Below are 14147 nucleotides of genomic sequence, written 5' to 3'. Positions count from 1 at the left end.
CGGCTGACGCTAAATTATGGCTTCACCGATAGAGCTGAAAATGTTGCACAGTTGTTATAAAACCCAAATAGAATCCAGACAGTTTAATGAAACGGGAATCTAAATTTTATCCCTATACCTATAATGAACAATTATGCCTAGAGCGACAGTATATGGTTTTATACCTTGTAACTATTCGATTTGCTCATTGACTTTGTTCTATCTTTTCTTTCAGAATATTCAAGCGGAGGAAATCCTGATCGGGCAGCGTATCGGATCCGGTTCGTTCGGAACGGTCTACAAGGCGCACTGGCATGGGCCGGTGGCCGTGAAAACGCTGAACGTCAAAACACCCAGCTCGGCGCAACTGCAGGCGTTCAAGAACGAGGTCGCCATGCTGAAGAAGACTCGTCACTGTAATATACTGTTATTCATGGGTTGTGTAAGTAAACCTTCGCTAGCGATCGTTACTCAGTGGTGCGAGGGCAGTAGCCTCTACAAGCACATTCACGTTATTGAGACAAAGTTCAAATTGAATACGCTAATAGATATCGCCAGACAGGCAGCGCAGGGCATGGACTATTTGCATGCCAAAAATATCATTCATCGGGATCTCAAATCGAACAATATATTCTTACATGACGATTTATCGGTTAAGATAGGAGATTTCGGCCTGGCCACGGCCAAGGTTCGATGGTCCGGTTCGCAGCAATCTAATCAACCGACTGGAAGCATTCTCTGGATGGCTCCAGAAGTCATTAGAATGAAAGAGGTAAATCCCTACTCATTCCAGAGTGATGTTTACGCGTTTGGAATTGTTCTGTACGAGATGCTTACTGAACAGCTACCCTACAGTCACATCAACAACAAGGATCAAATCCTTTTCATGGTCGGCTGTGGCAAACTGCGACCCGATCTGACCAACGTACGCTCTGATTGTCCGCAAGCTCTCAAGCGTATTGTGGAAGACTGCATCAAATTCAGCCGCGAAGATCGGCCTCTTTTCCGGCTACTGTTGAACATGCTCGAAAATATGCTCCGCACGCTGCCCAAGTTTCACCGCAGTGCGAGTGAGCCCAACTTCACCCAAACGCAGCTCCAAAATGACGATTTTCTCTATCTTTGCTCCAGCCCAAAGACTCCGGTTAATTTCCACAATTTTCAATTCTACAATGGAACCGGCAATATCTAGCTTATTCGCGCGGATCTAAAATCGGGAGCCACTACATGATAGTTCAATGTTACTGGTATTTGGAAGAAAGATTCTCATCACCATTCTCTTGGAGAGCATAAACCCCGTGATTAGCACGTGGATTGGAGCAAGTTGTGTTGTAATGATGGGTGAAGTTGATGCCGCATCTCCTATTTCTGTCAGACTGGTGTAAATAATCACATGGTTTCTCTTCTGAGGAGAGAATAAAATACGTTACACATGATACTAGATTATGCAAAAATACGCTTCGCGGAAGACAAACAAGAGGTGTAATCCCATTCATTTTCCAAGAGTGGCGCGGAGAAATAATTTATCATCGTTTTAATTTGGAATTATTTCAAAATCTGATTAGGAAACTGTATTCGAAAAGAGATTGTATTTTTTATGCTAAGAGTCTAGGTTTACGTTATGCTCTGTAAATATGATTTAGCTTTAGTGGCTATTATGTGTACAAACAACCTGTCGATGATTTCAGTTAGTTATTAGTTCAGTGGAAAGTAATCAGCAGCTATAAGATTTGCGTCTTTTGCTCAAGATCTGTTATGCGCAACGTGATGTTTAGTTAACGTTTTGACCTAAATTTCCATCAGCAATTATGCAAATATCGAATAGCCTTTAAGGTAGTGTACGAACACACGATAAGTTCCCCCCACCCTCCATTACTAGCTAACTACGTTACTTATCCATCCAAGAATTCCTGATAGTGGTGCCATTGAAATGTGTAAAATGTGTAAAAATCCTGTACAATCATTTGATATAATCAAGCAGAATAACACTTGGGTTGAATGATCTCCTCTAACGGCTATAAACACACTAGATAAAATGTTTGCGATATCGTTTGCAATATGGTCATTCAGCATCAAGTCGCTGAGAAAAGGTGAGACTCAAATGAGGTTCGAACATTTTCCTAAACTGAAAAACAGAGCTGGTAACAGTTTTTTTTGAGACTTGGTCACTATTCTAATGAAAGTCTCTATTTTTGAAGGATGGTCTCTTTTTAAACTCTTTTTAAACCAAAAGTTTTTTTTTTCATTTTCTGCTTGCAGAAAATCCTCGTGCAACATTTTAGAAGCTCCCAGGGCTGGTAGCAGATTTCTTTCGTGCACGAACTTGTCTAATGATCGTATTCAAACGATTGACTATAATTAAAACTTGATTCTTTGCCCAAACGAACTAATTTTGTCAGTACCTGTATCATTGTATACCTTTGCTTGTGAAACATCGGCATAGTAGATGCAATCGATTCCTACGTTCGATTCGGCATTAGACTCTCCATTTTTTTCCCTCTCATCCACGATAACAATCGATTACACATTTTCAAGCTCTTGCTGTATATCCGGTATTAGAGTTTTCATCGAACATAAAAGAAAAAATCAGTTTTAGTCTGTAGCAAGTGCAGCCGAATCCCTGAATCGGGGCTCGCAATCGGGTTTCCGTACGAATACGAATGGAGAAAATCGAATTTAAAAGCAAACGATTGTTATGTCGTTATCTATGAAACATGACCCGATTGAACAAAGTTCGACTAATGACGTTTAGAGAACCGACGACGAGCTAGAATAAACGAACATGACCCGGGACATTGGTGAGGATATGAAGTCCCTACACACAACCACGTGTGAAATGAAAACTGATAACTCTTAAACTCGTAACAGCAGCCAGAAATTCTACATATGTTTGTGATGAAACAGTTTGCATATTAGGCGTAGCTTGATCTGATATGAAACATACGAAAATCGAAAAATGAGCTGAAAGTCTTTTTAATAAAAATAAATAATAATAATAAATCCTACAAAATGTAGAATTTTGACCGAAAGCTTTACCGCCTGATGTAGCAATAAATGATCAAACAGAAGGAAGACATCTCACCCACATTAACTATGAATTTGAATTTCATGTGAACTTCGTAAATGAGCCTTCAGAGGCGCCAGTAGTCCATCGATTCGACATTCGCTAGTGTGAATGCTGCTGAATGAGTGTCAGACAAACTTTAAACTGAAATCCAAAATGGCCGATAGTGTTTCGCGTGGCTCTGCCGATAACCACGAAATTATCATGTGTCGTACTTATCATATCAGAACAGACTGCGCCGCCCATAGCTACGTACCCGAGCGGAGAGAGAATAAATTCATAAAAAACGAACGCTAAATTTGACGCAACATCCTGACTCTTCTACATTCATGGAACAAAACTAAACACTCGTTTTGCCTGACTTAACTGCTAAAGCAAAAACAAAAACCAGAAATTTGATTGCAAAATAAACTAAGATGGATATCAAATAAAACAAATGTGACATTTCTTTTACTCGTGTTACAGTTTTAAAAGAATAATATTCTTGCTGAACTTTACTAAAGGACCTATGTAACAATGCATAATTTTCTCCTTCATCGTTCTTTTTCGATTATAACATGCATTACTAATGCTTTTGGGAAGTTTTTCACCAAGACAATTCATTGGCTAGCGTTTCACACAATTAAACGCAATAGAAGAGGCTAAACCACATTATTGATTAAAGAGAAAGTAAACAAAGAGAGCCTCTCAATGTTAGATAGGTCCTTTTGAAAAGAGACGCAAGATTTCTTTCACCACTGAACTGCGAAGTGTGGCTTCACAAGTGCGAATAAAAGTGCAGGATTGTATCACATATGTATGTGTCTTCAGAGCACTTATTCGTTGATTTGCGAAGAATGAGTCCGCTGAAGATACCGACTCGATTTGATGTCATCGCGCACTTTTATTAGCGTTTCCGCACTTGTAAAAACTTCTGCGATAGTCCAGTTATGAAAGAAATACGCATAAACGAATCACAAAAGGTTAACCATAATATCACAAAACAGACCACAGGCGGTCTTATATCACAGAAATGAACCTCCATGTATAACAATTTCACTCAATGGAATTTGAACTAGTTCATCCTGAGACCAACGGGTTTCTATAATATCTGATTATAGTAAGTATACCATTTTATTAAAATTATTTTTTCAAAAAGTAACCGTAGTTTTCTTTTTCTAACCGTATTGTGATATATTTTGTATAGCTTTGGTGGTGTTTTGTGATATTTTAGTTTTGTTTGACCTTTAGCGATTAAGTATTTGTTTATTACGTGTAATGTTTTATGATCTTTTTTTATTCATCTCCGCTTAGGATGTAGGCTGCAACAGTAATACTGTATTGTGCAATATTTTATAGTGTTATTAATGTTTTCCTTCCCTCTTTATCCTTCTCACATGTTGATTAGCTTTGACAATCGGTGTATTAGTATTGTTTTAATGTAAATTGCACATTGCATTTAATGTGTTTTAGTAACAAGGTTGGTGGTCTAACGGCTACCGCTGCTGCTTACATAGCGAAAGGTTATGAATCCAATCCCAATCGCGTCCCTAACATAAAACAGGCCGAAATTTGATTAAACGTATTCTACGGCAATTACCTTTCCGCTAACAACATCCAACCTCCTGTGATATCTATAGGAGGATGTAGAGTTTTCGGCAACCATTTTGAACCTCTAAGCCCTGCCCAAGTTATCACTAGCCCGCTAATTCCCCGTTTTGACCTTATAGGGCTATTACACGGCTATTATGGAGCATGTCAGCTGTATAATAGCACTATATCAGCTGGGTTTTGGTACCTGTATTACTGGTACCGACAGAACCTAAAATACCGACCAATTGTAGGTACCGCAATACCGGTACTGAAAGGCATTGAATACCGATATGTTCGGTACTGAAGAAAAATCAAATAATCGTTTGAATCAACCTATTTCTTTAAATTAACCGTTCGTAATTTTGCTTAAGATTATTGATGGCGAACTTTTAAGAACAATCAAGGAACGTATTACATAAAGGCTCATTATAATTATGTTCTTTTCAGCACCTTGGCTGGTTTAAAAACCACAGACGAAATTAAGATTTATAAGTCGCTTGTCAGTTGTTTGAATTTTTTGGCATATGGGGTAATAGATCATCCTCTAGAATGCTGTGAAAAATGTCAAAATTGGGTGTAATAGAACGTGGAGGTTATGCACTTGTGACTTTGGGATGGAACTGGATGGTCATCGAACTAAGAGACGACGCGACTCCTTTGGGGTTCTAACTAGGAATGATTTTATTGATTCTTATTCAGACCTACTTGCTATCGCGCGGTGGTGCATACGTGACCCTTTTCGCTACATCAGCATAAATGCGTTCATCGCCCGGGTGGCGCGATCGCCTTTATGCTGATGTGTTGTTTACTTTAATTTGCGCTTATGGATAAGTCCAACGCGTATACAGGGCCGCATCCACCACACGCCCTATTTTACAATTTTTAAATTTTATTCTACAGTTTAAAATTTAAAACTATTTTCTTTTACAACTATATACTGTGAAGGGTATCTTATTTTGTTTACATTATTTTGTATTATATTTGTTTTAATCTTCGTGGGAATATTCATCCACCACACGTCCTATGCTAAGTATTAAAATATTTGATTCTTCCTTTATGAACTATTTCATGTTTGTTGCCTATTTCTATTTTTACATTGGGACCTTCGTCATTAACAACTCGATATGGTCCAATATATATATTGTCCATCTTTGAACAATTTTCATTTTTCAATAAAACTAGATCTCCTTGATTATAAATCTTGTTTGAAGCATTTTTATTATGGTTTTCATTTCGTTTTAATTTTTCCTTGATAAGTTTTTCTCTTACTTCTTTTTGTGAAGTTTGCAATTTAAACTTCAGTAGTTTTGAATAGTTATCAAAGTCATAGATCGGATCAATTATTTTTATGTCGCATATACTTGTTGGTAAGGTGCACATTCTACCAAATACAAGTTCAAACGGAGTTTTGTTTGTAGTGGTGTGCACTGTCGTGTTGTAGGCAAATTGGTAATATTTCAACCAATTGTCCCAATTTAGAGGTGAATTTCCGCTATATATCCGCAAAAAATTTCCTAGACTTTTATGGGTGTTTTCCAGTCCACCAATTGTTTCATGATGGTACGCCGTTGAATTCAGTTGGGTTATTTTCAATAATTCACTAATTTTCTGAAAATAGCTTTGACATAAATTCCTTTCCCTTATCCGTTACAATTTTTGCTGGTATTCCATAGTTTAAAATAATCGTTTCTACAAAGGCTTTAGCTACTGTCTCAGTTGATTTATCTTTTATCGCTGTAGCAGTGACAAATTTTGTTAAATCACACTGCGTAGTAAGGATATATTGGTTTCCTTCTGCACTCGGCAATAACGGACCAACTAAATCCAAATAAATAATATCAAATGCTGCTATAGCCGTTGTAGTTACAATCATTGGTGTTTTTGCTTTATGCATTATTCTGTTTTTCTGGCACAATTCACAACTTTTAATGAATTTTCTGATATCTTGTTTCATGTTTGGCCAGTAAAATTTCTGCTGGATGGTATGCAAGGTTCTATTAATTCCCGCATGACCAGCCGTTGGTAATATGTGATAATCATTTATGATTGTTGTTCTGTCTTTGCTGTCTTTTATTTCCTTTACGTCATCCCCGATTATTGTTATTTTGGGTATACCTTTTAGATTCAAATTCTTTAAATTTTCGATAATGTATAGCGCGCTTTTAGTTCTTTTGATAATTATGTGCACATCTTTCTTACTTTTTAAGTAAACCGTTACTTTTTCTATTATTCCCCGTAGGTGAACTAACGTACTTATTCGCGGTACTTTTATTTCTTTTGGGGAGAATTCTATTTTTCAATCTCAGGACACTCTTTTATCTCTATATATTCCAGATCTGATGTTTTAGGGTGATCAATTCCTTCCGCGTCAGATGGGTGATTTTGTGCATTTATTTTGCTTTTTGATCTTGTTGTTACTGTCATAATCATTGGTTTTAGATCAGAAATAGATATGCGTGATAGCGCGTCCGCTACGACGTTATCTTTTCCTGGTATGTAATAAGTGTCAAAATCATATTCTTCCAAAGCTAAACGAAATTTCGTTAGCCTGCTCGAAGGATCCGTTAGTGAGAACAGATATACTAACGGCCTGTGGTCAGTATGAACAATGAATTTTCTTCCATAATGATACTGTCGAAAATGTCTAATTGCCCATACCAGGGCCAGTAGTTCTTTCTCAATTGTAGGGTAGTTTGTTTCAGCTTGATTTAGCGTTTTACTGGCATATGCAATAGGCTTGCCATTATCGTTTGATAAGACTGCACCTATCGCATAGCCTGACGCGTCAGTATGCAAGTGAAACGTATTTGTTTTGTCAAAATTGGGATAATCTAGTATTGGTGGGTCTACAAAACATTTTTTCAATTCATTGAATGTTTGTTCACATTCATAATTCCAAATAAATTTCTCTTTTTTTCTCGTTAAGCGATTCAATGGTGCACAAAGGTTTGCAAAATTCTTTATGCAGGGTGTCTACTACCTGGAAAAACCTGGAAAACCTGGAATTCTCAGGGAATTTTATTCAACCTGGAAAAAACCTGGAATTCTCAGGGAATTTCGGCTATAATCAGGGAAATTGTTTTGGATCTGTAAAACAAGGTAGGATATGTCCTTTTCGTGACAGAAAATCTTCTCAATCATAAAAATTTTCGGCTGCGCCGCTATCAAGACGCTACTAAAAATATTAAGTCCTTATTTTTTAATAAAGATTTTATTTATCCAACATAAAACAAATTTATGATTGCAAAGTTGGTAAAGGCAAGTACAGTTTCCATTTACAGTTGGGTGTTGTTCATAAGCATATGAAACTTGGTGGGAAACATTTGAAATTTATTTACAAAAATGTTTTTCGACTATTCCACAAGTTCTGGAAGTAATTTCAAGGAACGCTTTAGATAGTGATTCTTTCTGAAATACCATTATGAGCGTCTCCAGGGATGCTGCCATTGCTGCCAGCAATTTTTCAAGTGATGCTTAAATGAATGAATGAAAATCGTAGAGAACTGCAACATTATTACCTCAAGTAATTTTCACAAAGATTACTCTAAAAAAAAAAGACAGCGATTATCAATCCTGGATTTCCTCCAAATCTTTTTCCACTGATTCATTCACCGATTTTTCCAGTTGTTAGTTATAGGAGATTCATTCTTTGCACAAAGGTTCATTCCATAGTTTCGATATTTTTGCAAGAAATCCTACAATAATTCTTGCGTCGTTTATTTTTCAAATTGCTCCGAAAATTTCCTCAGGCCTTAAGGTGAAACATCTCGGAATCGAAAGATGGCCGGCAGAATGGCCGACTTCTCCCCCTACTCACGTTTTCAAAGGCACAAACCTGGAGAAATAGTTGGCAGACGTTCCTGATCTTCTTATTTTAAGCTTTCTACCAGTGCACCAAGCCAAAATAAAAAGTGCGCTGTTGTGAGATGCTTTCTTCGCGAGATTTGTGCCTTTGAAGTTTTAGTGCAATCTTAGAAGTTGATTCCAAACTGTTTCACCTTAATCCGATGAAATCTTTTATGAACTTTTCCAAGAATTCCTCAAAAAATTCGACCTGGAATTCCTCATTGAGTTTCTCCAAAAATTTCTCTCAGAATATCTCCAGCATTTCATCAAAATGTTATTGCGGTGGTTCAAACTTTAGTCTAATAATTTTTCAAAAAATATTTCCAAATTCCGTGCATTCTTCAAAACTTTATTGAAGGTTCCACATAAGTTAGCTATTCTAACTTGTGTATTTTTCTAATTGTTCATACTTAAATTTCTTCAGGGAGTCTCTTCAAATTTCTTTAAAAAATCTTGTAGGGCAATATTCAGTGATTCGAGGTTTTTTTTCAGTTATATTAGCATGTTGTTAAGAAAATTTTGAGAATAATTTCATCAAGAATGCATAAGTTCTTTCAGAGATCCTCGTAGGAATTCATCAAAGCATATTAGGACTCGCACAGAAATTTTCTTCCACGCGGATTTTTCTCAACATATCCTTCTAAATCCTTGACATTTCCATGGAGACATCTCTAGAAGAACGACTAGATTTTTTGAGATTTCTTTGGAAAATTAAAATAATACAGGAATTTCTGAATGAATTTTGAATTTTGAAGATGCTCTAAACGCGAATGTCGGAGAAAGTCCTAGAGAAATCAATGGATATATTTCTTGAGAACATGAGACTTCCTTTGAAAATGTCTTCAAAGGTATGAAGGGATTCCTAATGGAATCATCAAAGTAGTTTCTATGGTTATCCTCAGAAAAACTCCCGATTGAATTCTTGAAGGTATCAAAAACTAAATGCTTGGTAGAATTTCTTATGAAGTTCATGAAAAATCACAAAACAAACTCCTGAAGAGATTGTTGAAGTTATATGTGAAAGAAATCCACGGTAAAACGAGCAGTAATACTTGTCGTTATGTCAAGGGACTCCTTAGAATTATTCTTAGAGAAATGTCTGTTCAAATGAGAAACCAAAATTTCATGACGTGGTTCATGTTGTTTTTTATTATATTTTTAGTCGTCTCGTCCCTTTTTGTTTTTTTTTTCAGACGAGAGGTATCTAAAATTCTCTGAATTCTAAATCAAACGCTATCAGACCCGATTTCCCCAAGATATACCCTTGGAAAAAAAAAATACAAAAGGCCCTCTAAAGAAATTAGGTGTATCGCTGATATTCATGATTCAGAATTCCATTTTAGGGGAAAGGTTTTTCCCTTAGGTTCGAATAGACTATTTTCTACATCTGATTTTGATGATTGAAGGCACTTTCAGATCATTCGAAAAGAATAATTATTTTTTGTGGAAATCACATAAAAATTCCCAAATTTTTAATTATTTTTTCTAATGTTGTTTACACGTTTTAAAAAAACTGAAAATAAAATTTTTGTTTATTAAAATGAAAAATATTTATATGTTTGGGGCGGTCCATTTATTACGTAAGGCAATTTTCGGGATTTTTCGACCCCCCCCTCCCCCCATGATAAGATTTTTTGTATGAAAATTAAAAATAAATTGTATGCCGCGTAAGAAATCTCAAACCCCCCTCCCCCCATAAACCCTTACGTAATTAATGGATCGCCCCTTTTATGATAATTTGACTATTGTTTGTTTAAGTGCTTTGAAACACTTTTTTTTAAATAAGTTTTTAGTAATGTGAAATAAACTATTCATCAATCATTTATGTTTCTTGAAGAATTTCCAGAATTTGGAATCGTTTTATTAAACCTGGAAAAACCTGGAAATCTCAGGGAATTTCATTTCTGTAGATGAGTAGACACCCTGTTATGTGTTTTCGGTAATAATTAGCGAAAGCTACAAATCTTTTGACTTCTTCAGCATTGGAAGGAGTAGGCCATTTTTTCACTGCCTCAACTTTAACAGGATCAGGCTTATTCCTTCTGCTGATATTAAATGTCCTAGGTAAATTAATTCTGTTTTAAAGAAATTACATTTTTTGGGATTCAGTTTTAAATTAACTCTTCTTAGCTTTTCAAATACGGCAATCAAGTTCCTATTGTGTTCCTCGATTGACTTTCCAAAAACGTTAATATCGTCTAAATAGACAAGACATATCGTTGTGTCAAGCCCCGACATCGCTATCGTCATTAGACGAGAAAATGATGATGGGCTAATTTTAAGACCCATGGGTAGTCTCGTCATTTGATACTGCCCAGATGGTGTCGACAACGCTATCACTGGTCTATTCTCCGGTCTTAAAAGACACTGATAGTACCCTTGAGACAGGTCAAAATGTGAAAAGTATTTCGCACCCGCAAGCGCGTCAATTATATCTTCATTGTTTGGTAATGGGAACTTATCATCCTCGACTACAGTGTTCAATTTCCTGTAATCGATAACTAGTCTCCATTTTTTCTTGTCATCAGAACTCTTCTTCGGGACAAGCAAAATTGGGCTGTTCCAGGCGGAAGTTGCCTTTTCAATAATTTTGTCTTTTACCATTTTTTGAATTTGCTCTTCCACTTCAATTTTTTGAGTATGCGGCAATTTATATGCTTTGCTATAGATTGGTTGCGCATCTTTTTTTACTTTGATGACTGGACTGTAAATATCGGTTACTGTTAACTGGTCATTTTCTAAGCAAAATATGTCAGCATATTTGGAACAAATTTGCTCGACATGTTGCTTTTCGGTTTTTGGCAAGTGATTTAAGTCTAACTCCTTGAGAAGTTGTTGGATTCTATCTGTTTTATTTGCACTATGCCCTGTCGATAAAACTAAAATAATCATTAGCAGGTTTGATTATTGGTTTCAGTTCTGAAATTATAACTGGCTTATTTTTGACATTAACCATTCCAACAGGTATTTTTCCGTTCGACGGTTGTACAATAGCATTTGCTATAAAGACATGTGGTTGTATTTCCTGATTCAATACAACACATGTGTCGGTAAAGTTTGTCTGGATATATTTAATCATTTCAGTTCTAGCAGATATTGTAAAACATTCATTTCTTGGGTTTTTGAACTCCATTTTCATTCGAGCGAAATCAATAGTTGCTCCGAATTCTGTCAAAAAATTGGTACCTATTAATCCCACTACGTGAGATGGCAATTGTTCCATAACATGAAAACTAACTGGGTATTCTCTCAAGTTGTACTCCAATAAAGTATCTATAAATCCCAGTGTACTGGTGATTCCGTTTACACCAACTACTTCAAGAGTGTGAGACTTATTAATATGAATATGTTTAGGTAAAAATCTTCTATCAATCCGACAGCAGGAAGCTCCACTGTCCACTGTTAATTCTAATTGTTGGTTAAATAATAGAAACTTTGCTCTGAGAGCTCTTTTTGCATCAAAATTAGCGAAAAAGATCGATCAGGTTAGCTTCCTCTTCATGTGGTTGTTGAGATGAATTATTGCGTCTTGGTTGTTGTTGTTGTTGTTGTTGAGACGGTGCCTGTTCTACCACATTAACACCGTGGGGATTATATTGTCCACGTTGATTATTATATTGGTTTCCACCCCTATTAGATCCTCTGCCTGGACCTTGTGGATTTTGCTGGTGAAAACCTCTGCCTCTGGTTCCATAGGAATTTTGGTAGTTTTGATAATTACCACCTCTTCCTCTGGAGTTTTGAAAATTACCACGACTTCTATTACCGTAGGAACCTCTTCCTCGGTAATAACCACGGTTTCTACCACCGTTATGATGGTGTCCTTGATATTGGAAACCACACCACAAAGCAGTTTCATTTGTGCTTTTAGATGTACTTGGGGTACACTCAAGTGCATCTGATATGGCTTTGTTTAATGTCATAGGGTTCCTAGCTCGTAAGAAGAATTTCGTTGATGGATCTCTGAGTCCATCAATGAATGCTTCTACGGCAATCGGCTGTACTATATTTGCTGCGGCTACTTCGCTGACAAATGTTCCTGAGGATACATGTGCAGCTGCAAGCTTGGCAGTTAACTTTTCAATTTCGGACCCAAAATCCGAAATGCACGTTTAATTTATCTATGTAGTCTTCAAATTCAATTACTTGCAATTTATTTCCAGATTTATGGATTATATCAAGCGCCTGATTGAAAATACCTTCACAATATGCTCGTTTCTTGATAAGGGTATCGCGAAGATACTCCCTATTAGGACTTTTCTTAAAATTCAATAAATTGACCACAAGGTAGCCAATTAATTTTTCAATTTGGTGTCTAACATCGCCCATAAATGCGGCAAATACATAGACAACTTATTTCAGATTGATCCAATCATTGACAGTGGTAAGTATTCGAAACATTGGGCAAAAAAATAAAAAAATGTAAACAGTTGACATAATTTCCATACTTAATACACACATTAGTTACAGTCAATTAAATCTTAGTTTAAAAACTTTTACATGAGATAATAATAATATTAAAATACCTCCTATCGTTCAGGTTGTTGATCGTTGTCCTCTGCTGCCTCTCCGTTTCTGCATTGGTTCCTCCACTCATTCAGCATTTCACTGCATAACATCTTCAATGTCTTGAACTAACATCACCAAGTCATTAGATATTGCCCAAGGCATTTTCTGCTTAACCACGGCCGCGGCTGCTAATCCAAAAAGATGATGTGCAATCTGCTGTGCAACTGTTTCGGCGGCTGAAAACCCCTTAATTGTACGTTTTGTTAAGGTGAAGATGAATCGAAGCCAAACTTCAAATTTTCAAGAGCACGAATCTGGAGAACCAAACATCCATTTAAGCTGAAAACTGAATCGATTGGTCACTAGCTGGTGGTGACCGATCGATTAAGTTTGTAGCTCAAACGGATGTTTGGTTCTCCAGATTTGTGCTCTTGAAAATTTGATGTTTGGCTTCGATTCATCTTCACCTTAATCTGTTTCTCATTTCGCGTAACTGAAGCACACATAGTGTGTACACATAATTGTCTACTCGCAATTCCATTCTTGAGAACTCTGCTCAAAATGTTCATTACACTTGTGCGGCTACGCGACGGGTTGTACATTCCGCCACACGTTCGGTGTGTTGGCGGTGGATTTTCATCAATCCGCGCAACATAACATAGCCCAACGCCACACCGGCTAACACACAAAGCGCCACAGTTTGGGTGGCGTGATGATCGTTCACATTATTAATTACTGGGGTAACCACCTCATCGGCGGAAAACCATCCCATTTTCACGTCACGAATAACACACGTTTTAGTGTAAGGAATGCTTCTTGACATTTTTCGTTCCAGTTAAATGTTGTGTCTTTTTTCGTAAGCCGGTTTAATGGAAGTGAGATTTCGGCAAAATTCGGTATGAAACGTCTGTAGTAGTTGCAAAATGCAACAAATCTACGTGTTTCGTCAGCATTTTTCGGTATTGGGTATTGTTTGATAATTGAGTACTTAGTTTTTTCAGGCTGGACTCCTTCTTGGGAAACGTGATGGTCAAGAAATGTTACTTCTGTTCTGAAGAAACAACATTTTTTCGGGTTTAGTTTTAAATTGTAGCCTCTCTTTCGCTCAAAAACATCTGAAAGGTTGCTAAGGTGTTGATTCAAAGAACATCCAATAACAATTATATCGTCTACATAA

At 36.7% G+C, this 14147-nt stretch overlaps 1 protein-coding gene across 1 annotated transcript in view; it reads left to right on the top strand.

Moving 5' to 3' along the window:
• Positions 1-3480, top strand: part of LOC5579530 (raf homolog serine/threonine-protein kinase phl) — a 41855-nt gene extending 38375 nt beyond the window's left edge. Inside the window, exon 4 of the mRNA XM_021855008.1 lies at positions 215-3480. Within this exon, the coding sequence (XP_021710700.1) occupies positions 215-1171 (957 nt within the window). The 3' untranslated portion in view covers positions 1172-3480. The remainder of the gene's footprint in view (positions 1-214) is intronic.
• The last annotated feature ends 10667 nt before the right edge of the window (positions 3481-14147 follow it).

The sequence above is a fragment of the Aedes aegypti genome, chromosome 3 (assembly GCF_002204515.2).
Source record: "Aedes aegypti strain LVP_AGWG chromosome 3, AaegL5.0 Primary Assembly, whole genome shotgun sequence".
Lineage (NCBI taxonomy): Eukaryota > Metazoa > Arthropoda > Insecta > Diptera > Culicidae > Aedes > Aedes aegypti.
The sequence above is the reverse complement of the archived record's forward strand: the minus strand, read 5'-3'. Positions and strand labels throughout refer to the sequence as shown.